Below are 26,855 nucleotides of genomic sequence, written 5' to 3'. Positions count from 1 at the left end.
GGAGGGGTTCCTGTACATTGCAGGGTGTTTAGCAGGATCCCTGACCTCTATTCACCAGATGTCAGGAACATTCACAGATGCCACTGGATGTGACAAAATGTCTCCAGACACTGCCAGATGTCTCCTACAGGGCAAAATCACCCCCCAGTTAAGAACCACTGCCTTAGAGGAATGTCTGAGAAACTGATTTCTTCTAGTGAAGAAACAGTTATCTGAAGTTCTGCAATTTCTTCAGTATTACTTCACTTCAGTTTCAATTCTTCCATTAAATGAAAGTAAAATTAAATATATTTTTATTTTGAAACTATCTTGCATAGAACATGTTAATAAAAGTGCCCATTTATACATTTCTCGAGCTATCAAGTCTGTCTGAAAATGTGCACAGAGACATCTGGAAAACCGTCTACCAAATATTATAATGGAATATTTCTGGGAGCTAAGATTTGGACCAATGTGTTGTTTTCTTGTTTGTACTTTCCTCCATGGCCACAGTTTTGTTTTGTTTTTTAAAATAAGGGTCATGTATCATTTTTATAAAGACAATGAAGTCATTACATTTAAAAAATTTAAGATCAAATTAGCATTTCTGGCAACAACCGCACCGTGAATTTACAATCCACTCAAACCCTGAAGTCTGTTTCGTGCACGCTGCTAGGTCACAACCATCAATTCTGCATTTGGGCATTTGGAACCTGCCTGGCCCAACTGCAGGTGCTGGATTTATTCCTTCAAGCGGCAGCGTGCTCCCAATGGGACACTGAGCTGCACCAGGCCAGGGATTCTGTCTGACTGGCTACTGGCAGAAGTCCTTTGGCAGCTACACCTGAGCTACTGATACCAACACCCATGCACGGGTCCTGTCTTCATCTGCTAATTAAACCACTTAGCCTCCATCCCAGCTTTGTGCCCCAGGGGGTCTCTTCAACCCAAGAGCATAACTTTATTTGTGTTGAATGAAACCTTGTGAGGGCTCAGGCTACCTTTGCAGGCCCATCAAGACACTGTGGGGAATCCCAAGTATAGCACCTGATATATTTACAATTTTCTTATCAAGTCCAGGTATGGACATGCCTTCTACATCTACATCCAAGTAATTAAGGGTAAAGGCTGAGATCAGAGTCCTCTGGCTGGTCACTAGAGATCTCTGCCCAGATGGAAATCAGTTAAGCATCCTTAAGAGCACAAGAGTGCAGCTAACCAATTACAACCTCATCTAGCCATCCCTTCTCTCTCTGGTCCACAAGACAGTATGAGAAGCTTCATGAAAGGCCTGAGGAAGTTCAGAGACACGGACCATCAACTTCTAGCCAAAGGAAGCATCACCGCTCATCTGCACATAGGACACGAGAGCCAGGACCTCCTCTCCCCAGCAGCAGCCACTCCCATCCACGGAACCCCTGGAGAAGGTCACTGAGATGATCCATAATATTTCTTAAGAAAAAGGTGAGGGGCTTCCCTGGTGGCTCAGTGGTTAAGAATCCTTCTGCCAATGCAGGGGACACGGGTTCGAGCCCTGGTGCGGGAAGATCCCACACGCCGCAGAGCAACTAAGCCCGTGCACCGCAACTACTGAGCCTGCGCTCTAGAGCCTGCGAGCCACAACTACTGAAGCCTGCGTGCTCAGAGCCTGTGCTCCGCAACAAGAGAAGCCACCGCAACAAGAAGCCTGCACACTGCAACGAAGAGCAGCCCCCCGCTCGCCGCAATTAGAGAAAGCCCGTGTGCAGCAACGAAGACCCAATGCAGCCAAAAATAAATAAATTAATTAAATAAATTAAAAAAGAAAAAGGTGAGGCACATTCACTGAAAACACACCAGAATGGCACAAGGCCTGCGCAGGGCGCCCCAAATCCTGAGTTCTAGCCACGGCCCTGGCAGTAAATTATGGGGGGTAAGTCACTTGACCTCTCAGGCCAGTTTCTTATAATGATCAACCAAAAAAATGCATAATTCCATCACTGCTTTTGAACACTGACATCACGGAACACTGAAAGAATGTTGGGAAGGAATAAGGAACACAAACTCCAGGGGCCCATCTCCTGGCTAGAATCCTAGCTCTCCCGTCTGCCATGGGACATCGGGCAGGTCGTCCGACCTCTGCCTGGGTAAGTCACCACTGCCCAGGGCTGGTGTGAGGAAGAAATGAAGTCAGCCATCTACAGTGCTCAGAGCAGTGCCAGGCACTCAGTAAGTGTCCAATAACCTTTGACAGGATTGATCCAAGCGTCTGCAGGCTCCCAGGAATCTCCTTCGGGATGCTGGGAGAGATGTTTAAAACTCTCAAGGTCAGATGGTCCACCCAGGGTGGGATCCCTCATTCTTAGTCCTAAGTACAGTTCGGACTGTGCATCTCACTATGAGTTCACCATAGTTAAAGCAGACACAGAGCAAGGCAGCGGGACACACAGTGTCAGTCAATGTCTCCACCATTCCCAAGTACATGGCAGGTGGAGTACTTAAACCCCAGATGAATGTGCCTGAAAACAGCTGCTCAAAGCACTTTAAAAGCTACTTATCTGCTCCCACTGGGAGCCTCATTCCAGTCTTTACCAAATTAGCAACGAAAGGAGGGTCCCTGCTCCAGTTTGGGGGTACAGCACCCAGCTCTCCGCCTACGAACGAACACCCACTCAGCCAGAAGAAGGCTGCCAACCGCAGCTCTCTCCCCACTTGATGATATTTGACAGTCTCTCAAAGAGTGTCAGGCCCACCTGTTTTAGGCAATATATAATTTAATGGATTCTTTAAAAAAAAAAAAAAAGAACTTCTAAGAACAGAAGACAAAAACCTCCTTGTTGAGGAATTTTTTTTAAGTGTATAAATGTTATTAAAATTTAAAGGCAAGGTGATGTTGGGTTGTTTCAGATTTTTTTTTTTAAAGTTTCTTTCAAGGAAAAACAAAAAGTTTCTACCCACCTGAAAGTTTTACTACAAAAATTCAAACGCTTGGAGGAAGTGAGGAAGGAGGGAGAAGGCACTCGTAGGAAGATAAGAAGGTAATTGAGAGAAAAAGTGCTGGGTTGTTCTAGACGACAAGGCTGGGCAAAGGGAAGCAGACTCAAATTTCAGAAGAAATTTGCCAGTCGAGACACTGTGTGCACTGAGAATCCTTTTAGAAAGCAAGTCCAACGTGGTCCTTAATTTTCTAATCTGCACCACCCACCAAGAAGTCCCAGAAAGCTGTCTCCTGAGGCTATGTGTCTGGCGGGCTCTATTCACCATGCATCCCCAGAGCTATGAGAAAGCCTCAAAACAGACCCCACTGCGGAGTTCACCAGAGAACATGGAAGCGTTTCACAGCTTTCCAGACATACCAAAGTCAACGAAAATAAGACACCCACTGAGCGCCTGGGCTTTGCCAAGTCCAAAGTCACAGGTGAAGGGAAACAGGCTCTCCTCCCTCTGGAACCCCCTGAACTTCTTTGGAGAGCGGGGCAGGGAGGTTGTGAAGCCCTGGCAGTTTGTTGAGAATAGAACTCAGATCACACAGGGTTCTGGGAGAATGGAAGAGCTCCCCGTCAAAGCTGGTGTGTTTACAAGCACGTGGAGGGGCTTCCCTGGTGGCGCAGTGGTTGAGAGTCCGCCTGCCGATGCAGGGGACACGGGTTCGTGCCCCGGTCCGGGAGGATCCCACATGCCGCAGAGCGGCTGGGCCCGTGAGCCATGGCTGCTGAGCCTGCGCGTCCGGAGCCTGTGCTCCGCAACGGGAGAGGCCACAGCAGTGAGAGGCCCGCGTACCGCAAAAAAAAAGAAAAAAGAAAAAAAACAACAAGCACGTGGAGGGCTCTCTGCATCAAGCTGCCTGACCGTCTCCACTTCCCTACAGGGAGAGAGATGGGGCTTCCCCGAAGACGGGCTCTAACTCTGCAGCCACCAGACGGGGCGCCCACCACACAGCCCCCCCGAAGGTTGTTCTCTCTTCCAACCCCCAGGGGGATTCAGCAATCTGGAAAACTCCTACTCGGTCGTCACCGCCCAGCTCAAATGTCACCTTCTGCAGAGTATCCTGGGACCCACCTGCTTCCCTCGTATCATGCAGTTGGCCGTCTCTGAGCCTGAGTCTCCCCCGCTGAACTGTGGGCTCGAGAACAGAAAAATGGAGGGAGGAAGGAAAAGCATTTCCGATGAGAGGAACGAAGACAGGGAAGCAGAAACAGCACAAGTGGGTTCCTCCAAGGGCCACTGGAGTGGCACATTTATTCTGGGAGAGGCAGGAGATGGAAAGACGGACAAGGGGACCATGGGCGGCCGGCCATCCAGGGCAAGATCCAGGGCTGAACTACAAACGGGGCCTTCATCCAGATGGCGAGTGATGTAAATTCCAAACCAGCATGGTGACAAGAGAAGCTGGCTACCGCATCACATACCTGATGGCAGCCTGGTCCCTTGGGGAGTGGGGAGGAGAATGACGTTATTCTCTTACTTCTGAGGGAAAAAGACCATCTGATCTCCGTCGACTCCCCAAGAGTTTGGTGGCCACCTAAGCAAACATGCAAGTGGGCTGCCCTGCCTACCCGCAAGGTTGAGCTCCAAGAACACCCCCGAGCTCCTGTCCTCTCCTCTGCTTTCCCCACAGCCAGACGGCTGCGCAGGCCACTCGCCTAACCCGAGTACCGGGCTCAGCCAGTGGTCATGCTGACTTGGGGCTCTGTTTTGCTTTGCTTTGTTTTGTATTAAACAGAGGCCTGGGATGGCATCCCACACACAGCGCAGAAGAATAAACTGCGCGTAACTCATCAGCCCGGCTGGTTAACGATGCCCCATAAATAATGCAGCCACTGCCTCTCCCAGCCCCGCCCGCTGCGACAGCAGAACCTCAGGGGACAGCTGAGGGACTCAGACACCAGTGCTGCCACTCGGGGAACAGAGAGGAGCCGGGAGCCTTGGTCAGAGAAGGGACCGTCTGAGGGGAGCCAGAGACTGGAGGGGACTCTCACGAGGAGGCAGAATTCGGCTCAGCTGAGAATGAAACAGGGACCAGCGGGGACAGGCTATAGGGAGTCGGGTTCCAGCTCAGAAGTTCCAGACAGAGGCTGGCTCACCAGCGTTTATGGCTGATGAGAATCCAAGTCTTGGATATACAACTGGACAGGTCAGCTCCCAAGCCCTTCTTTTCACCTTGACAAGCATCACTGTCACCACCATCATCATGAAGCATCACCAGGTTCTAAACAGTTGCTAGATGCCCGATACATAGATCAGCATTTCTCCAATGTTAACTTTCATATCCATCACCCGGTGATCTTGCAAAAATGCAGGTTCTGATTCCCTTGGTCTGAGGTGGGGCCTGGATGTTGCATGTTTAATCTGAGTAATGCCGAGGCTGCTGGTCCGCAGACCACACTCGGAGCACAGCTTGATACACACACTTATTACATGTTCACAAAAACCCAATGAGGTGGGTGCTGCTAATTATCTCACAGCTGAAGAAACCAAGGACCAGGAAGGTTGCATCCTAGTGGTCTAGGCTGAAACTTGATCCTAAATCTGCCTGACTTTGTGGCCCAAGCGTTGCCCTGATTCTGCTAAGTGCAAGCAGCAAGATGCACAGACCCAGCCTCCCGGCCCAGCCCCAGGGCTGCAGAAAGCCACTCAGTAGGCAGGCTGGGTCCTGCTTTATATTGGGTTCAGTAGGAGCCCAGACAAAGTAAAGTGGAGACCAGGGGCTCCAAACACATAACCCCCGATTACAACCGCAAAGGCCCTGGACAAGCTGTAATGTCGACCTAGGAATGGTCAAGATTGTCAACCATGTGAAAAAGAAAACACAAAACAAAGAAAAGCTCTTTGTGCAAAAAACGTCTGATAGAAATGCACGGGAAATGTTCAGTCACCATCATTAGCGGTGTGATTATGGATAATTCTGTTAAGTCTTCAGGTTTCCTGTGGATACGAGAACTGATCTGCTTCTTCCAGGACATCGGAGAGCCTTTCTGGAGCATCCGTATAGGCTGCTACCACCAGCCCTGCCACCGGGTCCCTCCCCAGGGTGGGTGTGAGGAACACAGTCCATATCATCCCTCTCCTTCTTCTTCTAGGGACACCCCTTTAGTGACCTCAGGCTTCAGGGAAACGAAAAGCAAAGCTTCAAGAGGAAGTTTCTGACCAAAGCAGGAGTGCCTCTGGACTCCATGCTTCTTGAAGCACAAGGCAGGAATCTGCAGCTTCCAGAAGTGGGTGCCTGTCACAGCTTCGTCCCCAAAGCCATCCTCCCCACCCCATCCTACAAGATGAAGGGCTCCCAAGATCCTCTGATGAAAGGTGCTGCGTAAGCCCATCCATCATAAAAACCATTCCTGGGCTTTTATTTTCTGATTGGGGCTTGCCTAATCCACTAATTATCCCTGTCCATCAAGTGGATAGCAGCCACTCAGATAATCAGTGGTTGCCTCCTTGCACGCCCACCCTCACCCACCTACTCAAGCTCACCAGCAATAAATATGCCTGTGAAAAGGACCCTACAGCTCTGTGCACACTTCATGGGCACTGCCACCTTCCACGAAACAGATTTCCCCTTCCACTGAACTCCATAAGCCCCAAATCCCAGCCGGGCTATTAGGAATGACACCCGGGTGGGTACCACGAAAAAGGGCTGTGCTTGTTACTTCTATAGTCATTGCCCTTTTTTAGTGTCTTTCACGGAATGTCCTTCTCTTTGCCTGGATAGAGGGCCCTGATGGGCAGTCTAATCCAGTGTCTAAAAGGATCAGTGTGGTCTAGTGGGTTGAGTCAGGCTGCCCAACTTCAGATCTCCCCACTGGGGACCTAAGTGACTCAGTTATCCATTGCCGCTCTGTCTTCATCTGTAAATGATACCCCCGGTAGTTCCCACCTCAAAGGATGGTAACGAGAGTAAGTGAAAGAATACGAGGGCATAAAAAAATGACTAGCACTTAGAAACTTAGAACTCCAGAAATGCCAGCAACTGCTATTTTAATGAGTCAACATACAAGGCCAGCCACCCGGACTCGGACATTTAATGAGCACCTACTATGCACAGGCACGGGTGGGGGGGGGGATGGTTAAAACGGTCCAGAGTGTTGAGGAATGCTGCTGTGTAAGCCACCAATCCCAAAGCCTTCGGAGGGCGCCACACTTCAGACATAAAGCACTGGAAGGTGGGGTTGGTGCAAATTTCTGGAGGGGGGTGATTCCTCACCGAGGTCTTAAAGGACAAAAGGGAATTTTCTGGGCCAAGAGGAAGGAAAGAAAGGACAGGAGGAAGCATTCCCTGCAGAAGAAAGAATTAGCAAAGGACGGGAAGTATAGAAGACTATGCTACATTCAGACATGAGAGTCATTCTGTTCACCTGGAACACATCCCGGGAAGGTGTGATCTGGGGGGCGGGGATGGGGTGGGAAGAGCAGGGAGATCCTTCCTACTCACTTCATGAGCTGCAGAGGAGGCTCTTGGTGGCTCAGGGTGGCCCAAGAGCCACCCCCACTTCTACTTACTCATGGTACACTCCCAGCATGACCTCCCAGAGACTCACCACCAGGGAATGTCTGCTAAACCTGCAGATTCCTGAGCCCCGCCCCAGATCTGCACAATCAGAATCTCTGGGGGTAGAGCCCAGGGGTCTGCGCTTAACACATTCCCCAGGGGACACTCATGCTCTGATGGCTAAAATCACATGCAGATTTGAGAATTATTGCTCTAGATAAGATGCCACATCCCACCGAAGTCTTGGATGCTGTGGTCTCAGCAATTTCTCAGTCCTGATGTTCAGACCTTGCTCCTTCAGAAGTAATCCCTGATGATAAGCACTTGCACATGGGAATGTGAACTCATACACATTTTCTGAAAGGCATTTGGCAATGGGTTTCAAGAGCCATGAAAGTATGTACCTTTGACCCAGGATAAATCCTTCTGGGGAAACCACCAGTGTAAATCAATGTGTAGCTACAAGGAGGATATATTAACTGGAGTGCTGCTTATAATTAGTGAAAAGCTGGACACAGCCTAATCACAAATCAGTATGTAACTGGTTCCCACCTCAGGGCCTTTGCACATGCTCGTTGCTTGCCTGGAACATTCATTATTTCTCTAATATCCACATACTTCATAAGCTGTTGCTCAAATGTCACCTTCTCTGTGAAGCCTTCCTCATTAAAAAACTGCCACACTGGGCCTGCTTTATTTTTTCCCATTGCACATATCCTTCTAAAATATAACACAATTGACTTATTCAGTTTGTCTGTCCCAGACCCCCCACCCCCTCTCCACTAGAATGTAAGTTCCAAGAGGGCATTTTATTTACTGCTGTATCCCCAGCACTTAACACAGAACCTGGCACATGGCAGGTCCTCAAATGTGTGTCAACTAAATGAATTAACTACAAACAAACGAAACAATGGACCACCACACAGCCATTAAAACTGACCTGGCTTCTAATTACATGCACAGAAAGTACAAGTGAAAAGCTAAGTGGAAAAAGAAACTTCTGGCAGGGCACAGGCCGCAAGAGCCTTCATCTAAAACGTGTGTCCATAACCCACTTTGTAATCAAGTGGTTATGGGTGCCTTTTATTTTTTACTTACCTGAGGTTTTAGTTTTCCTTTCATTAACTTTCTATTACTTGCATAATCTTGGAGAAGTAATCCCTCATGAAATGCTCTCAAAACATTTGCTAATGCTTTATGCTAAATGTAGAGGAAAGCTCTCTTCTTGGTGATTTAATTAGGGTGTCCCTAATTAAGGCCAGCACAACATCAAAGAGGCCAGGTTCCAGGGGATCCTTGCTTCAGGTCTACTCCCGGTTGCAAGACAACCCCCGTCCCCCAGCAGCAGCTCAGAGCCTCCCAGTGCCCGGACGCCAAGGGCCAGGCCATCAGCTAGCTACTCCTGGCCCTGCTCCCCACTACTTGCTTCCTATTGGGGTGCTTCATCCAATTATCCAGGCCCCAGATCACATCCTGCTGGAGAGCTGGCTTTGAAGGTTCAGTAAACAATCACTTCAAAACAAAGAGGGACCATTAAACCAAACTCAAAGACTTCCTTAATGGCCTCCTGCTCAGCTGCCGGAGCTGCCGGCAGGACTGGGGCAAGCCGGGCCTCAGAAGCGAAACTGAGGTCTCCCTGTGAACTAATCTCGAAGCCTTTCCAGCCTCTACTGCACACAGCCCCCTCTCCTGAGGTGCAATCGTGTGGGTTGCAGAGCCATTACTGGGGCGACCCTGACAGAGGGGGTTTCTCCAGCAAAACAAACATGTGTCATGTGGTTGTCACCTCAGACCCTTGGGAACCACACCCCGCCTGCCCCCCACATACTGTCCTCTGCTGACGAATCAGCGGCCCCCAGCTGAGTCCACCGCCCAACAACTTCATGTCCTTGGTTGGTCCAACTCCTCTTGAAATAAAGGGAGGCCTCCTGAGCCTCCTGAAGCAGCTCAGAGGACAGCCTAGATTTTTCTTGCTTTTTCTGGTTCATCCTGAGTCCTAAAGCTATAGGTAGAATAATCTTCAAAGCAATTGATAACATACACCCATTATGGAATCTGAAAAGGAAATCCTAAAATGCTGTGAGAGACAGGTCAGCACCGTGGATTAAGGGTACAGACTCTGGAGCCAGACTACCTGGGCTCAGCTCCCAGTTGTACCTCTTGATAGTTGTAAGATGGGGGCAAATGGCTTAACCGTTCTGCACCTCAGTTTCCCCATCTATAAAATGGGAATTATAGCAGTAATTCCCTCACTGTTAGATGGACTAGTATTGAATAACTACTTCATTGGGTTGTTGGGAGGATTAAGAGTCTTTGTAAAGCACTAGAATAGTGCCTGGTTGTACCATAAAAATGCTTGTTAAACAAGTAAAATAAAACTCAGGTCTCAGCTTGGGGGTCACCTGTATCAAAAGCCTCCCCCTGATTCTGTCTTCCTACTCCAAATGAGAATCAGAGGCCTTCCCCAGGCCCCCCTCAAAATCTTGTGCTGACATCTATCATGGCACAGATCACACGGATTTCTAGTTACTTGTCTGTTCCTCCCCTAGACTAAACAATTTTCGGGCAAGGTCATAGGTGTATCTCTACCTGCCAGCAGTGCCTGGCACAGAGCAGTCATCATATTTGTTGAGTAGGTATACTGTGTTCTCTCAAATTATTTACATGCTGAAAGCTGAAAAGCATTTCACTCTTGTCTTTATTGCATTATCAAAGCGAAGATATAGGTTTCTTATATTTTCTGAAACATCTGAGTGCCGCTGTCAGCAGGATACTCTGCTGGAAATTACTAGGGTGGCTCAGATAGATACATAAGAGAGTTTTATTCGGCATTCATTTTGTGCTAAGCCCTTAACATATATTTTCTCTTTTAATCCTCCACAACTTTAATAGGAGAGTATTACTCTACCCATTTTACAGGTAAGAAAATGAAGTGTCAAGGAACAAGAGTAACTTGCCCAGAGTAATAGAGCTAGGTGGCAGAGCCAGGCTTCAAAGCCCAAGGGCACCCACTTCAGGTAGAATGTAGTAAGTACTAGGTAGAATCAACATGAACTTGGAAAAATGCCCAAGGGCATCTGACCTGGTAGGCGGAGGAGGGTCCAGAAATGAGGTAACTTTCTGGTGAGGCCTTGAAGGATGAGAAAGATTTCGATAATGCCGAAGACGGCAGCGAAGCTCTTCCAAGCGGGACAAACAGCAAGAAAGAGGAGCACAGGATGTGTTCAAAGAAGCCAGGGGATCCAGGCAGGGAGACACTGGGCACAGAGCAGGTCACTCTGCTGGGCCAAGTCACAGGTGGCCCCCAAGGCCTGGCTAAGACAGGTGGGCCATAGTCAGCAAGTAGGCAGGTAGGAAGAACCCAAATATGGCCAAGTCTTGGGAAGGAACGGAAGCCAGTACGAAGCTGCTGCTAAAAGGCAGACTAGAGGCAAATGAGGCACTTCTGTGGTAGTCACTCCGGAAAAAGAAGGGGTCACTCAAACAAGGTGAACAGAAGAAGATGGCCCTTATGAAGCAACTCAGTCTCCCCTTACACTGGTGTAAACATCTCTAAAAGGTTTGTTTTTTTTTTAACGCATTAAATTAAAGGCCCTGAGGACCTCAGCCAGGCACCCAGCCCTTCCCTGCCTTTATATACAGACAGAGGGTTTGCAAACAGAGAAATGCCAATAGGCCCTGCTGAGCCAGATGAGGTTATAATGAACTCAGGAGTGATTTACTTAGCAAGAAAAAAAAAAAACCCTCAACTTCTCCATTTCCTGCAACTTCGCTGCAAGCTCTAAATACAGCTCAGTAAAGGGTGGGGTCATGTTTGCCCTAAGAAGTGGTGGAGATAATTACTGATTTCAAAACTTCAGAATACTTCACTCCCAAATCTGCAAGACAGAAAACAGCAGCAGCTAACATCTGAGTGCATGTATGCCAGGCACTGTGTGAAACCCTTTACAAGTACGATCTCATTTCAGAATCCCCCCCAACAACCCTATAAGATGGGTACTTTATGAGACCCATTTTACAGAAAAGGAAAGTGAGGCTCAGAGAGATGAAGAAATTTGCCCACAGGATTTAAAACCAGACCTCTCTGACTCCAAGCTCAGCAATAGCTCCAGAATTTCTACAGGAGGGGTTTAGGGGCAGTGATGTGGCCAGGAGGACATAGAATGTGGGCAGGAAGCCGTGTTGCCAAGCAAGCACACTGTTTTTACTTGGGTGGTATGTTATAGATCTGTACTGTCCAATATGTAGCCACTAGTCACATATGACTATTTAAACTTAAACAAATTACAAGTAAATAAAATTTAAAAATCAGTTCCTCGGTTGCACTAGCCACACTTCAGGTGCTCAAAAGTCACATGTGGCTAGTGGCTAATGTATCTGACAATTTCCATGACTGAAGAAAATCATGCTGGACAGGACTCTTACAGATCAACCAAAAACAGCCAAGGATTCTAAAGATGCTTTTTCTGTTGTTATTTTCCAATTTGTTCGCTTTAACGTTGTTTCACTATAAATTTATTCTTATTTTTAGTAACTGTAGTAAATACACATAAAATTTACCATCCTGAAGCCCAGTAGCGTTAAGCATATTCTTAACATGCTTTTTACATGTGTGACCATGTAAAGATGCTTTTTCTCAGACTTAGGCTAGATTGAGAAAACACGTTGAGGGTGCTTAAACTGCGCATAGCTGGGGCTGCTTTTAAAAATCCTAATGTCCAGGATGTACTCCAGAAGCACTGAATCAGACCCAATGAGGAATTAGGGTCCAGGCCTCAGTGTCTTATGGCTCCCAGGGAATCCAATGCGCTCATCCCTGTGACCATGCCCATTCTACCAAAATGGGCACACCTGCCCAGAACTGCCTCTTCCTCCTCCAGCCAGACCCCCTCCTCCGGGACTCTGGAGACCCCTGTCTGTGGGAGGTCGCAGGGAAGGGAGGCCCAGGCAACACCTGCCGTCCACCAAACCCGTCATCCACCTCCAGGATTCGGGAGGCGGCTGGTGCTGACCAAGCTAATACTTTCACTGCTGTCCAAATTCTTCGAGGGGAAGAAAGCAAATAAAAAGACACACATCTCAAAAGGCACCCCATTGTTTTTTTTTCCACCCAATTAAACTAGACAGGAAAAGAAAAACCACTTAGAAGCTATGACCAAGGTCATATATGCCAAGAAATCAGCACAGAAAGGAGGTTTTTTTGGCAATTCCATCAACTTCCCCAAACACAGTCTTGCAATGGCTCGATCGACTCAACCCAACTCGAGGGTGACCGGGAAATAATTAAATACGGAAAGCCCTTTTACAAGAGTGTTCCAGGGCTGGACACAAAATGAGTTCAAGGCAAGGAGTTCTCTTTGAGGAGTCACTGAACTCCGGGTGAACTCATTTAATTCATATAATTAGGGAGACCGATGGGCAAAGTCACCCAACCTTAGGGACCAATGGGCTCCCCAGACACATAAAGGCAGCCCTCTGGCCAGTCACGGAGAAGACTGCAGGTGCTTTGTATGGTGACAAAGACAGAAGCCAAGGATGGAGGTGACTTTCCTCTCTGCGCACCCAGGGGAAGGAGAGGAGAGGGGAAAGGCAGGTTGTCTGTCAGAGAAGACTGGTAAGTGGGAGAAGGAAGGAAGCCACAATATGTCGATACATCACAAATTAAACCATTTCCACAAAAGTGACAGCCAGATGGGAGCCGTGCACCACCCCCACCCCCAGAGTTCTCCCAGCATCTCAGCTCAGGCTCACACCTCCAGGCTGCAGGCACAGAGATGTGACCTTGATTCCTTCCTTGGGCCTCCTGCAAGACTCAGGCAAGTGAAATGCTGTGAAAATAAATCCACAGCCCCCTCTCTACCTTAGGCATGCTCTAAAGAGCTCCAGCTTTAAGGTCAAATAAACCAAGGTCTGAATGCCAGCCCACCTCACCATGGCATTAAACAAATTACCGACTCTCTCCAAGCCTCAGTGTTCTCATCTGTAAAGTGGGGATGATGGTGAGGATGACGGGAAATCCGGGCACACAGTAGATTCTCACCGAGTCCCTTGCTGCCCCCTGTTCACTACATGCAATGATTACAGAGCACCTATCATGGACCAGGTGGCACCAAGAGCATCTTAAATTGGGACGCGGCAGACGACACGGCCCCATGCCAAGGTCTTCCCTAGGCGAAGAGGTGGGAAACATTAATAACGGGTGGGCTGCTCTGGAATCTACGCCAGGTGGATTTTGGTTTTGCTTTTGGAGGGGGGCTGTATATGCACACGTGTATATGTGTATGTGTGTGTCGTGTGTGCACACGCGTGCGCGACACACACTCAGATGCAACCTTCTGCAGTCTCCAGCTCATTCGAGGGAGAACCTTGGCAGTCAAATACAATGGGCTTCCTCAATGCTCGTCCAATTAATTTATTCCATTTGTCTCTCTGGTTTGCTACTTAATAAGGCCGAATCGGCAGTGCAATCTTCAAATCTGAGTTAAATGGCTTCAGGCATCAGTCAGTTCCCTTTCAGGAGTCCCAAATGCGTATTGTCTGCTGTCCTAGGCAGCTGAATCTGTCCTTTGGCTTTTTTTTGGTTCAGGGAGAGGTATTTCTTTGTTTTTGCAAAGGTGTGGGTTTTGCAAAGATGTGGGTTTTAAGGGAAAGTGTCCTTAAGGCAGTTCCAAGAAGTAATGGCAAACTCAAAATGATCTCATTTTTCCATACCCGATCTGAACATCTAAATGGGCTTGCTACAGAAGGAATCTGGCCAGCTCTCGACCGTCCCTAGGAAGATGGAAAAAGCCTAGATGAAAATTATAGGTAAAGCACCTAATGGATCAACAGTTTCAACCTTTTCACCCTCCAAGCATTTTAACAACCTCGAGTGAGCTGGCCAAATTGACAGTCATTGTTTTAAATTTTTCCTTTTCCCTCCCTCAAGAGGCAAAAGAGTTCAAAGGCCAAGAGGTCAGCAGCAGAGTGTGGGTGGGACATACTTGTACTAAAAACTTGTTCACTGTTTCTCTGAAATTCAAATTTAACTGGGAATCCTGTATCTTGACTTGCTGCTATCAAGCCCGGCGCTTGCAATGTCACTGATGCTCAATCAATACTGTAGGATTATGAGTTCACGTTACTCTCATAAAGAACTAAGTGATAGCTGAACCGGGCAAAATTCAAACTCAGCCTACCTTCCATGCAAACCATGACTAAGAATGACCTTCTCTCTCCATCTGGGGCATTACCAACTAGGATCTCAGAACGTAAACGTTCACGGCATCGAACAAGTCCTAAACAATTTGGTTAAATATGACGTACAAGGGATTTTCCCCACAGACACACTCAAGCCAAGACCAAAAAAAATGACTTCTTCCCAAACCTCGACAAGATTTGCACCTAAAAGCCCGGAAAGATTGATCTACAGAGAATAGGCCCTAAATCTCTCAACAGGCACCATTCTGGGCAGTTCCCTGCCGCTGGTTTTATGACATCTTCACTTCTCCTTCTTCTCCCACAGGCCTAAACTGAGGAAGCTGTAAAAGCCTGGACAAACACAGCCATTTGCTAAGAGAAAAGGCAACATGGGGCCCATCTGTACTTTACAAGGGCTTTGCTTGTCTACCTTTGTGTGTCACCGTTTACAGAGCAGCCCGCCTCCCTCAGAGCACCTGGCCACCAGCGGAGGCCTTGGCTGGGTTTTCACTATCTTCCTAGAGAAAACACTTTTTTTTCTTTTTTGAAAAGTCAAAAGGAAGGCCTGCAGGGGCTGACGGATGTCCCTCCCCAGGCTGGACTACCAGCCCTTCCTTCATGACCGCCATATTGAATTAAACGGGACAAGCAACTCTCCAAGGGCAGCCCTTGTGGATCTTTGGTTCCTCACAGCCCAGCAAAAGGCCTTCCACACGGCAGGCCCTCAATAAACACCGAGGAAGTGAACCTCTTGTCTGACAGACACCCCAAAGCCAAAGCAAAACAGTAGAAGTGAAAAACAACCCTGAAATCATTATCCAGTGCTGGATCCACTGCCCACATTCTTGATCTTGTGATAAGTAAGGAAAAATATCATGACATGTCTTTGAACCACAAAAGATTTCCATGGAATTCAAGAAGTCCCTTAAACAGGTCTAATTTTAGGTAGAACTTAGGAGAGAGGATACTGGTGGCAAACAGAGGTGGGGGGCAGTGGAGGAAAACTGAACAAGGCCCCTATTCTGCTCGGCACAGGTGCTGGTAACAGGACACCCCTGCCTAAAGTGAGACGTGGGGTGGAGAATTCAAGGTGTGCTTGGGTATTTTTTTTCACCCCCAGTCACATTATACAACCCCGAACACACTCTCCAACCCAGTACAAAGTTCTCCCTGCATCAGGCCCAGTGCAGCTCCTGACATGCTGATTCTTGAGCAACAAGGCTGAGGAAAATATTTGATTTTAGGGTCCAACTTTTTTTTTTTTTTTAACTAAGTTAGTTATTAAAAGAAGACAGACATCTACAGGCTGAGCTGCCCTCAAGTTTGGCCAGGGTCTCCTGGTCTTAAAAGCTCTCCAAACATCACTGAATTCTACATGCTGGTTCAATTACTTAACTAAAAAAATTTAAAACTGCAAATATCAAATCAGCATGCTGTACACCTGAAACTAATGTTATATATTAATTACAGCTCAAGTTTTAAAAAAGAAAACGTAACAGCACAAATCTGCTGTTTGAAGCATTAGCCTGTCTTTCCCGGGACTTGGAGAGACATTCCAAAAAGATGCCAGGATCTCCTTAATGCAGTCAACAGTGTTTAAACATCAGAAGTCAGTCATCTGGCTTTCCACAGTCACTTCCAAGCTACTGTCCCCTAGACAAACTGGCGATGGGCCCTTGCCTCCAGCCGCATGAATCCCTATCTCCCCCTCCCTTTGGGACCAGCTCACTCCAGACAACCTGATTTATGTGGATGGCGGAACGGCAGCCAGTAAGCGATTTTGCACACCACCATTCACTACTGCCCACCAGAGTAGGATGGAAGAAAGGAAAAAACCACAGGGTTTCCCCTCATCAAGGAATCAATAAGTTATTTAACAGCTGCTGCAGGATCCCAATGGAAGAAAAGTGAGGGTTTCTTCACTGCACCCGACCCCCTGAAAAGGATAAAACACACACCCTGACAGCCCAGGACTTAGCCAGATGAAAGGTCGTTAGAAGAATGCACAAAGAATCCTCTCCAGCTTTTCCATGTCTTGAGGTTCTTTGGTTTCGGAAGATGGATGGTGCTAGGCCTTGAAATTACTCCATTTTTTGTTTTCTTTTTTTCTTTTTTTTTTTCTCTCCAGAGAGGAAACTGACTCCCTTCCTGTGCTGCTGTACATTTTGGAGAATCAAATGCTACTTTAAAAAAAAAAAAGTTTTCCTTACCCTTCCCCACCCCCCCACTCCAACAACACTTCTGAGCAAATAAGCTAAAAGTGTTCTCAAGATAGCATTCCAAATGGGTTTCCAACATTTACATGTGTCCTTCATAGCAAACAGAAAGGGAACCAAAGGCGTCATAAACCTATCATGGGAGTTCAAGGAAGTGAAAAGGAGGATAAGCAGGTCCTTAGAAAGACAGCCCATTTCAGATATTAAAAATTGACTTTTGTTGCTGGTAACTCCAGGCATAAGCATACTATACACTGCTTATCCTATATGCCCAAATTTTAAAATTCCCTTTTAAAATGTCACTGCCATCTACTCCATGAAGAAGGCTTTTAAAAAGAAAACGCCACGAAAACACTGTCTTAGGCATAAACAATCTTGGAAATTAGACACCCCCCCCATCTTTTTCCTTCTTATCTCTCTGTTCCCCAAAAGCCTGAAATTCTGCAGACCCCAAGGCATGTTTTCATCTTCCACTCCACTTCGCTTTTAAAATCTTTGACTGCCAAAACAAAATAAACCTTTAAAATAAATGTCTTCCCAACAGGATGTTGAACAAACCCAACTCAATTCAAAGGGAAAGAACTCGGGAACCACAACTATAGATCCAGCACTAAAAGGGCATTAAATAAGTATTTTTAACTGGAATCTTGGGGAGGGAGAAGCATGCCACCTTAGCACCCACAAATCCCCCAGGCAGAAAGCGCTGCAGGACAGTCCCGGGATGGCAGGTAGAAAGCCTTAGGGCCTACCTTCAAGTGAGTTACTTTCTGAAGGCCTTTGGGTTCAAACCTGTAAATTGGAAGAACTGAGCCTAGATTCTGGATTAAGGAACAAAGAGTGAGGAAAAAACTCCAGATGTGAACACTCTGGGACTGCAGTGGGCCGATGGGTTAGGTCACTGGAAACATCCATTTCTCCCCTCCAAAAAAACACAAGCAGCTCTCCCAACCCACCTCGAATTCTCCCCCTGGTGATAATACACGTGTGCCTCAAACCACATCTTGTTTGATTATAAAGCCTATAGAATTTCAGTTAACAAGAAATAGCCCAGAGTCTACAGAGGGAACACCAAGCTTTGCCTCAAAAGAGCACTTCAATTATTCAATGTGGATTGGGGGCAAAGGAATGAAAGGGCTGTCTTTGAACAGGGAATAATCCATCTAATTCCAAGGGGTTGGATTAGAGGCATTCCTGGGCAAGCAGGGTCCCGCTGAGGATAAGGCTACACGAATGTCAATTTCTGGCAAAAGGCACAGGCTCTGGATAAGGATTTCAAAATGGACAAGACCAGGACGGAGGCACCTTGGAAAAAGTTCCCCCCGGGTGAGGTGGCAGTTGGTTCTAAGAGGGGGAAACAGGCCATGACAGCTGAGCATTCCTTCCCAAAGTCCATCTCCGAGGCCGAACCCTCTCCAGACCTTACACTTCAACAGACAAAAGCTCCTGCAGGCGCCGAGGCAGCGGCTGAAGAGGGGCTGTCCACACCCACTCGCTGCACAGCTTTCCAAACCTGCCCACTCGTTTTGGAAGCCGAGCTTTCAATTAAACACCACCTCCCCGGATCTGCTGAGGCAAACTGGGGCTGGGCTACAGCCAAGGAGAAGCTCCCTAAATACACATGAAAAAAAATCCCCCCACCGCCCCCAATTCCCACCTCCAGCCAGCTCGCTCGTATACATTTCCTTTGGATTAGTAACACAGGGCCCTGGTCTGTCTCTGTGCACAGAAAATCCACATCCAAGGATCAGGTTATCCCCAGTCCCACCCTTCGCAGGAAAACGCCAGGGTGTTGTTCCCCGCCCCCATCACACACGCGCGCGCCCGCGCGCGGTCGGACACGCACACTGAGTCTCCACAATCCTTCCAAGAGAAAACCTGGAGTCTGTTTGTGTTGGGTGGCTAGGGGATACAGTTGTTTAAGGTGCCCCAGTCTGGACCTCAGGCTGGGAGCCTCAGCCAGGGGAAGTGGGGTCCCCACAAAACTGCTCTGGGAACTTCTTCTCCGCGCCCCGGGGGAGGGCCGAGGGGAGGCACGCACTCCTTCGCCAGCTTTGGAAGAGCCTAATTAATACCTAATTTGCTCAGATCTCCCCCAGGTGGACCTGAAAGCCAACAAGGGAGAGGAAGGTCCCTCCCAGTCTCTCGGGCTGGGGGGCTCCTTCCCACGGCTGGGAAGGAGCCCCCCCGCGCTGTACCCCAGGGAATCAGGTGTCCGCCCAGGCATCCAGCCTCCGCGGGTCGCGGACACTCCGTCCAGCGACAGACAATGGAAAACTTGGAGCCGGGGCCCTGGGCCCCAGGGAAACGAGACGGTGCCGTCCCCTGGGACAATGAGCGGGGAGAGGTCAGGAGGCATCATATACCCCCAGAAAAGCCGCCCGCCCGGTGACCCAGCAGAGCCCGGAGCGGCGCCCCGGTGAGCAGGTGACACCCGGGCCGGAGCGCTGCCGCAGGTGGCCGGAGGCCACGGCGCAGGCAAGGGCCGGGCGGCTGGCCCAGGGCGGAGGCGAAGCCCCGCGGCGAGGTCAGTGCGCGGCGGCCGCCGCCGCAGCCGCGCCCCCAGCGTCCTACCTTCATGTCGCTGATGATGGTCTGGAAGAGGCCTCCGAGCGCGCTGCATTCCTTCTCAATCACAGCCTCCATTTTCCCGGCGTCGTCAGGGACAGGACACACACTCGGGGCTGCCTGGACTATGCGCGGGGCCGGGGATCGCTCACCCCGGGAGGAATTTCAGCCTCCGAGGGACCCACCGCCGACTCGCAGCCTCTTCTCCAAAGAGGACGAAATGCCCGAGAATCGACTGTTCTCTGCCCAAAATAAGAATAATAATTTAAAAAGCCAAACCGCTCTGTAGGGCGCCTACATGCAGCACTCAGCTCCTGGCCTTAAAAATGCCCGGAGAAGACTGACAATCAGGCCACCACTGGTGCCGACGACAGAAACGGCAAAGCCCATCTTGAAGCAGAGAAAACCACCCGCTGACCCAGGGCCAGCGCCATTTAAAAATGCAAGATTTTCTAATTTAATAAATGTTTTTGAAATTAAACAAACAAACAAAAAAATCGCCTAACAGCAGAGCGGGTCTGCTCGCGGAGCCCGGATCTGTTGCTCGCAGCCGCGGCCGCCGCCTCCTTTTCAGTCCTGCGCGCCCGGCCCCGGCGCTCGCTCCTGCTCGGCTCCCGGGGACGTTCGCGGGGGCGCACGCGCGCTCGCGGCCGTGCGTCCGCCGCGGAGGCACGGGGAGGGCGCGCGCCCGGGGCCGTGCGGCCGCCGCACGCGGGCGGGGCAGAGAGCGCGTGCCCGCGAGGCGCGTGGGGCGCCGGCTGCAGAGAGGAGCAGGCAGGCGCGCGGGCGGTGCGGGGAGGATCCAAACCCCGCGCGAGCCTCCTCCGCGAGCACCACCCCCATCCCTTGGCCGCGGGTCGCTGAGCCGAGAGGGCGTGTCAGCACGCGGCTAGGCAAGCGCCCACCCCACAATGGCTGCGAGCGCCCAGCGCGGAGGGCGCAGCCGCCGACCCCCGGGACTTGCACGGTGGCACGCTTAGCGCAGTACCTCGCAACTAGGGAGCGCTCGGTAGGGCGGGAAAACTACCGCTGCTGCCGCTACTACTGCAGGCTTCTGAGAAGAGGCCCCTTCTCTGACAGCAGGACTGCAGCGCCGAGTCACGATTGCAAACAGCCAAATATGTAATTAAGGAGAGTTCGGCGACGTATCCCGCAGCGGGGTCCGAGTTCAATAAAGTTGCAGGATGCTGGGAAAGTGGATTGATTTTGCCATTGCGAAATAAATGGCATTAGAGCTTCCGTGTACTGTTCGTCAGTTGATGGAGATTGCTGACTGCCCCTGACTTGGACGGTTGTTTTTCAGGCGCGCTGAGGGCATCGGGTGGTGGTGTCACTACAGAGAGCCCTGTTGGGAGGTTTAACCTGAAAATAGCACAAATGGGCCCAGGTTGATTTGGGGGCTGGTGGTTTATTTTCCCAGCTCCACCGCCTAACTGCACAGCCGGATCTCATTTAGATCAACATCAAATAGGCAAGGAGGAGGGGAATCAAACGAGCAGCTTTTTAAAGACCTTAAAACATAAGCCCCCAACTCTGGGCTGTTCCCTTGGCCAGGTTCTGTGGTAGTGTCTCTTTATTCTGATGAGACTCGGAGGAGTGAGACCCAGTTCTCAAGCATTGTCCAGCCACTGGCTGCCTGGGACTAATCCAAATCCACCAGATAAAGTACAAGAAGCTGGTCCTGGTTTTACTTCTTGCTGCTAGACCACAAGAAGTGCTAATCTTCTCCCAAAGCTCATTGCGCTTATGTCCCAGACTCATCTTGAAACAACTTCCCAAACACAGGGTGCAGACGACTTAGCTTCACAGCATGTGGTTTTAGAACAAAAGAAAAAGCTTAGGTATTTAGGTGTCTGCAACCCAATAAATCCCTGGTACACTGCTACCACCGCCAAATCCAATGCAATCTAGAGCTGTTAAAACAAGTACAGACCAAGGAGCTATAGTGTACACTGTGATGCTGGCTTACTTTGACCCTTTAAAAAGGACATTGAAAAACCAGCACCTGTTTGGGGACCAGCTGACTCTTTGAAGCACAAAGCAGGACAAAGGGAAATAGCTGGGGGTAGTAACAAAAGAAACCATGTGCAAAAGGCTGTATAGACTTGTATCAGACTCCGTAATAGGAAAAGGTCTGGCTTTGAAAACTACATGAACCAAAGAGATGCATGGAGGTAAACATCACAGCTGTGGAAGATTATTTTCCCCTGGGCCACTCTGCCCGACTCTTAACCACAACCCACCTCTCCATCCCTCTTCTCCAAATCATGAAGAGTGTTACTTCTGGAATTAACTGTTCTCTTGGGCAACCCTGCTGGTCATTTGGATGCATGTCTCATCTTCACCTTGCCAGTAACAGTGCTTGACACATAGTTTGCTCTTAATCGTCATTATGACTTTAATACTCTCGGTATTATAGTGATCAGGATCACTGCTTGTAGAGCCAAATGGCCTGGGTTCAAACCCCAGTTTAAAACCCACTAACGGTAGGCCCATACTAAGTGGGCCTCAGTTTCTTCATCTGTAAATGGGGATAAAGATAGCATCTACCTCATAGTGTTGTTGTGAGTTTTCCCTGCACTAATATATATAAAGCACTTATACCAGTTCCTGGCCTAGAGTAAAAAGCACTCAATAAATCTCATCAACAGAAATAGATTCATTGCAGCACGATTCACAATAGCCAAGATGTGGGAACAACCTAAATATCCATGGCAGATGAATGGATAAAGAAAAAGTGGCCTATACATACAATAATATATTAGCCTTAAAAAAGAAGGAAATCCTGTGGTATAGAACAACATGGATGAATCTTGAGGACATTATGCTAAGTGAAATGAGCCAGTCACAGGACAAATATTGCACAATTCCATTTATATGAAGTATTTCAAATAGTCAAGCTCACAGAATCAGAGAGAGTAGAATGGTGGTCACCAGGAGCTGGGGGTGAGGGGACAGGGGGATTTCTAATCAGTGGTCATGAAGTCTTAATTACACAAGATGAACAAGTTCTAGAGATCTGCTGTACAACACTGTGCTTATAACTAACAATGCCATATTGCATACTTTAAAATTTGTCAAGAGGTTAGGTCAAATGTTGTGTTCTTATCACAATGAAATAAAATTTTTAAAAGATGTAGGGACCAGGTCAAGGTTCATTCCAGCCCTGGTCCTAGAGCGCATGACGCAAGCCTATAATTTTGGCATGCTGTCCCACTGACATTGCTAAGGGCCTACTATATACAGTCTAGGTGTTTTACCTGTATTGTATCTAATCCTCCCCACAGCCTTGAGAAGGAGGTTGTCATCCTAGCCTTCATTTTACTGTTGGAAAGTGACAGGCAGAACTCTAACTCTGGTTTTCTGACTCCCATGCCTGAGGTGTCCCTTCTACCCAATCTCCAACCCTCCTGGGATAGGGGCCCCATGCCTTAGCCCAAGGATGCTGTGTCCTGCTTTCCTGCCACATGCCTGCGTTTAGATGCCCCAAACCCCCAACCCTAACAATGCTTGCCAAAGCTCACCTCTCTTGCCTCCTTATTCTTTGGCTTTACACCGGCCTCGGGCCAGAGAGGCAGGCCCTTCTCTTTCATGAGGAAGTGAAGCGTCCAAAACCACCTTGAGGGGGAGTCTGGGAGTGTTCCAGGAGGCAGGAAAGGCCTGGAGGTGGGATGACACTTGGCGTTTTTAACAAAGTGAGTCTGGTGAATGGAGGGATTTTGAGCAGAAAAATGACAAGGTCAGATTTACAGCCCCTACGTTACATTCTTTCCCCATGTTGGAGCATCTCTCTAACTTTTCCTCCTTTCGAAACACCCAGCACTCACTGGGCAGACATCAAGATTCGATTAACAGGGACTTCCCTGGTGGCGCAGTGGTTAAGAATCTGCTTACCAATGCAGGGTACAAGGGTTCGAGCCCTGGTCCGCGAAGATCCCACATGCTGCAGAACTCCTGAAGCCCGCATGCCTAGAGCCCGTGCTCTGCAACAAGAGAAGCCACCGCAATGAGTAGCCCCCGCTCGCCGCAACTAGAGAAAGCCCACGCGCAGCGACCGAGACCCAATGCAGCCAAAAATAATTAAATAAATTTAAAAAGGAAAAAAAGAAAAGATTTGATTGACATGCAATTCTTCCCAGGAGTATTTGCTTTGTTTTTAAATAGCTCTTAGGTGGAGGAACCCAAAGTAATGAATCTTTACTAAAGGAATTTCAACTCCCATGATCTTGGGAAGGAGAGTTTGGGAGGCAATGAAACCTTCCCGAAGCAGCTCCCATCAGCCTCCTTGTGGACAGTAGATCAGGATGCCCACCACCATCTCCCAGCCCTGTGACCTTGGGGAGGCTATTTGATCTCTAGAGCCAGCCTCCTGGGGAACTGGTTCCTAACCCATGGGCTGTTCCCGGGACTGAAATGGACGTCAACTGCCTATCACATAGTAATGCTGCACAGCAGAGTTCCCTTCCCTCCCAGAAGTGATTCTCAGCCCTGGCTTCAGGAGGGCCCTGCCTGGTTCTCAGACTTGGCAAATGACATGCCCTGGGGGAATATTAAAACACCCACACCTGGGCTCCACTCTCAGGGAGCCTGATTTAATTGGTCTGTGGCCTGGACTGCAGGACTTTTTAAAGCCTCCCAGATGAGTCTAATGTGCAGCAAATTTAAGAAACCTGATCTAAGGAAATTGCAAAGAAGATACCCATGCCCAGGGCCTACCCTTAAATAACTAAAGTAGAATCTCTGGGGACTGAGATCCAGAATTTTTAAAATGTATCATACATATTTCCTTCCATCTTCCTGTAAGGATATATAGGCGCGCCTGTGTGTATTTTGTCACTATTTGCTGACACAGATGGGATCACATCACACATATGTTTCTGGATCTTGTTATTAACACTTTTATTAACACCTCTTGCTATCGACAATTCCTGTAGAAATCCCTTCAGGTCAGTTAATATTGTCCTACTACATTCTTTATTTACTTTCACTTTGTTTTATTTTGATGAAATTTCAGATGAACAGAAACACTACAAGAATAGTGCAGAGCTTTTCCATTACCCTTCATTAGAGTTCCCAAATGGTAACCCATTATGGTATTTGCTCCATGCCTGGGTATGGTTTAAAGGTTTCTCAGCTGATTCTAATGTGGCCAGGTTGCTGTGAGACTTCAGGCAATGTTTGTGAACCCCCTGACCCTCGTGAGGGGGTCTTTGCATTAGAGGCAGCTGTGCAAGGTAGTCGAGCGGGCAGGCTCAGAGTCAGGCTGCCTGGGTTTGAATTCTGACTCATCCTCACCCCAGCTCTCTGTGCCTCAGTTTCTTCATCTGTAAAATAGATCATGGAAATACAAGCACTTAAAGCTGTGTGAGGCCTGAATGGAGTTACTTAGTCTAGTACTTGGCACACAGTAAGTACTCAATACATGTTAGCTATTAACATGTATTCATCATTACCATGGCTCATCTACGAAATAAAATTGGTTTAAGCTCACTCTCATGACCCGTAAGCAGAATTCTTTATATGAGCCCAGAGCCACTAAATCCCTTAAAAAATTGGGGAGTTGTCAGTATATTAAAAAGTGTCTCAAATTTAGAGACAGAGCCCCTTTTGAAAATGAAACTAGCAAGAATCAACAAATAATATCTGTGGCAATGACTCACCTTGAGATGTTTGGGATGTGCTTGTGGATGGTGGCCTGGGACACACCCAAGTATAACCTCAGTGTGCAGAATGTGTCACTGGGGCAGGAAACTAATGAAAGAAGGTATCACCTCATGAGCTGATTGGTTGCCAGGCCCAAGTAATGCTGGAACAGCCGGGTCACAAGCTCGTACCCGTGGGGGTCAGGCAGCGTACCTGTGTGAATCAGGCCAGGTGTACGTTCACAGGGGGCAGGGAGTCTGTCAAGATCTGAAGAGCAAGTTCCCCTCCAAGGGCCAGCTGCTCCCCAGTCCAAGGCCAAATGGGAATGTGGGCCCTTAACTTGGATCACGATGTGAAGTTTCCCCAGATCAAGATATTTTAAAATTTCCCCATTTTTAGAAACTCCTCTAAGAGGCCAGTTTGCAGCTTCTGATCATGGGAATCAAGTATTGGGTTTGGTTCACAGGGAAGATATGAAAAGGGGAAAGAAGGTGTAAGCATTTTTGCTTCTCTGGAGCTGTACAAGGAAGGGAGACCCTACCTGATGGCTCCAGGTCACCAGGAGAGTGCGTCTGGCCCATACTGGGGTAGGGATGGTTCAGGGAGTTCCTGTTTTGTTTTGTTTTGTGGGCCCCGCATCATGTGGGGTCCTAGTTCCCCGACCAGGGATCGCACCCGTGCCCCCTGTAGTGGAAGCACGGAGTCTCAACCACTGGACCACCAGGGAAGTCCCCTTGAGATGTTTCTTAAGCATCTACTCTGAGCCAGGACACACTAGTCCTCCCAGGAGCCTCTGACATCCTTCTCTTTATTTATATTCTCCCAAATTACCAGCTGACTACTAACTTGGCTTCTGAGTTACCTAGATATTGAGAATGGTGCTCCCAGGGGAGCAGATCTCCCCATTGCAAATTGTAGAACAAGACCATCCAGGGCCTTATCTCTTCCTCTTCTGAAGCTTAGCTTTTACTGTTCAATACAAGTCCGATGAGAAAAAGGAACATTTTGTATGTAAGATATAAGTTCTGGTTAGAGTAGCAGTAAAAGAAATGGAAAGCATATTATTTGAGAAAACCCTACTTTTAACACACCATGCGAAGCCATTGAAAACCATCCAGTTATTTCTAATCAATCAGAGGAATCTGAGTTGACCTAGAAATGGAAAATATTACACATTACACAAAACCCAACATTTTGTGATGTAAACAGTCTAAAAAGGGGACTTCCAGTTTTCATAGAGGCCGATTCTATAACATGAAACCCCCTCCTGCTACAGCCATGAAGACAAACTAGATAAAATATAACCAGAATTCTTTAAAATACATGGCAGAGCTCGCAAGGAAGAAGGGAAATCCTCAGGGGCCAGAAGCAAAGAAGAAGCTGACAACCAGCAGAGAATATGTGAAAGCTGATGCCACGATTGCCCTGGAAGGAGGCCTTGGTTTCAGTAATGCAGGGGCCTGGGTGTTCACCCACAAAGGGGGATCAGAAAAAGAGGCCCTGAACCCATGCATGGAGGACACATAGCTCAGAGCCCCCTCACAGAGACAGGACACTCCCACCCACCATGATCATACAGTTTCAAGGACAGGTGGGCCAGGAAGCAATGTGCCTAGCAGGACAGGAAGCCAATACAAAGTTTGATAGCTTTGGTCCAGGCTCTGGTAGGGGGCTAAAAGCATATCCTGAGAATTTGTAACCAGAGGCCTGCACCACATCTGTGTTTGGAGTTTGAATTTGCTTTACCTTGAACAGATCCAAAATGCCCAAGATAAGAATTAATGTGAAAACTTGTTACTGGCCTAAAA

General features: G+C 48.4%; 1 protein-coding gene across 8 annotated transcripts in view; it reads right to left on the bottom strand.

Annotated features, from left to right (window-relative positions):
• MTSS1 (MTSS I-BAR domain containing 1) overlaps nt 1-20,441 on the bottom strand; it is a 165,415-nt gene extending 144,974 nt beyond the window's left edge. For 5 of the 8 annotated variants that reach the window (XM_082601815.1, XM_082601811.1, XM_082601812.1 and 2 more), the window contains exon 1: nt 19,411-20,047. In XM_082601815.1, coding sequence (XP_082457941.1) covers nt 19,411-19,482 — 72 coding nt within the window. In that variant the 5' untranslated portion in view covers nt 19,483-20,047. Of the gene's footprint in view, nt 1-19,410; nt 20,049-20,392 lie in introns of those variants that run through there. The other 3 variants (XM_082601808.1, XM_082601809.1, XM_082601816.1) reach the window with 3 other exon arrangements.
• Nucleotides 20,442-26,855: the final 6,414 nt, after the last annotated feature.

The sequence above is a fragment of the Mesoplodon mirus genome (assembly GCF_964341445.2).
Source record: "Mesoplodon mirus genome assembly, chromosome: 16".
In the NCBI taxonomy this organism is placed as follows: Eukaryota; Metazoa; Chordata; class Mammalia; order Artiodactyla; family Ziphiidae; genus Mesoplodon; species Mesoplodon mirus.
This window is presented reverse-complemented; position numbering and strand designations above follow the sequence as displayed.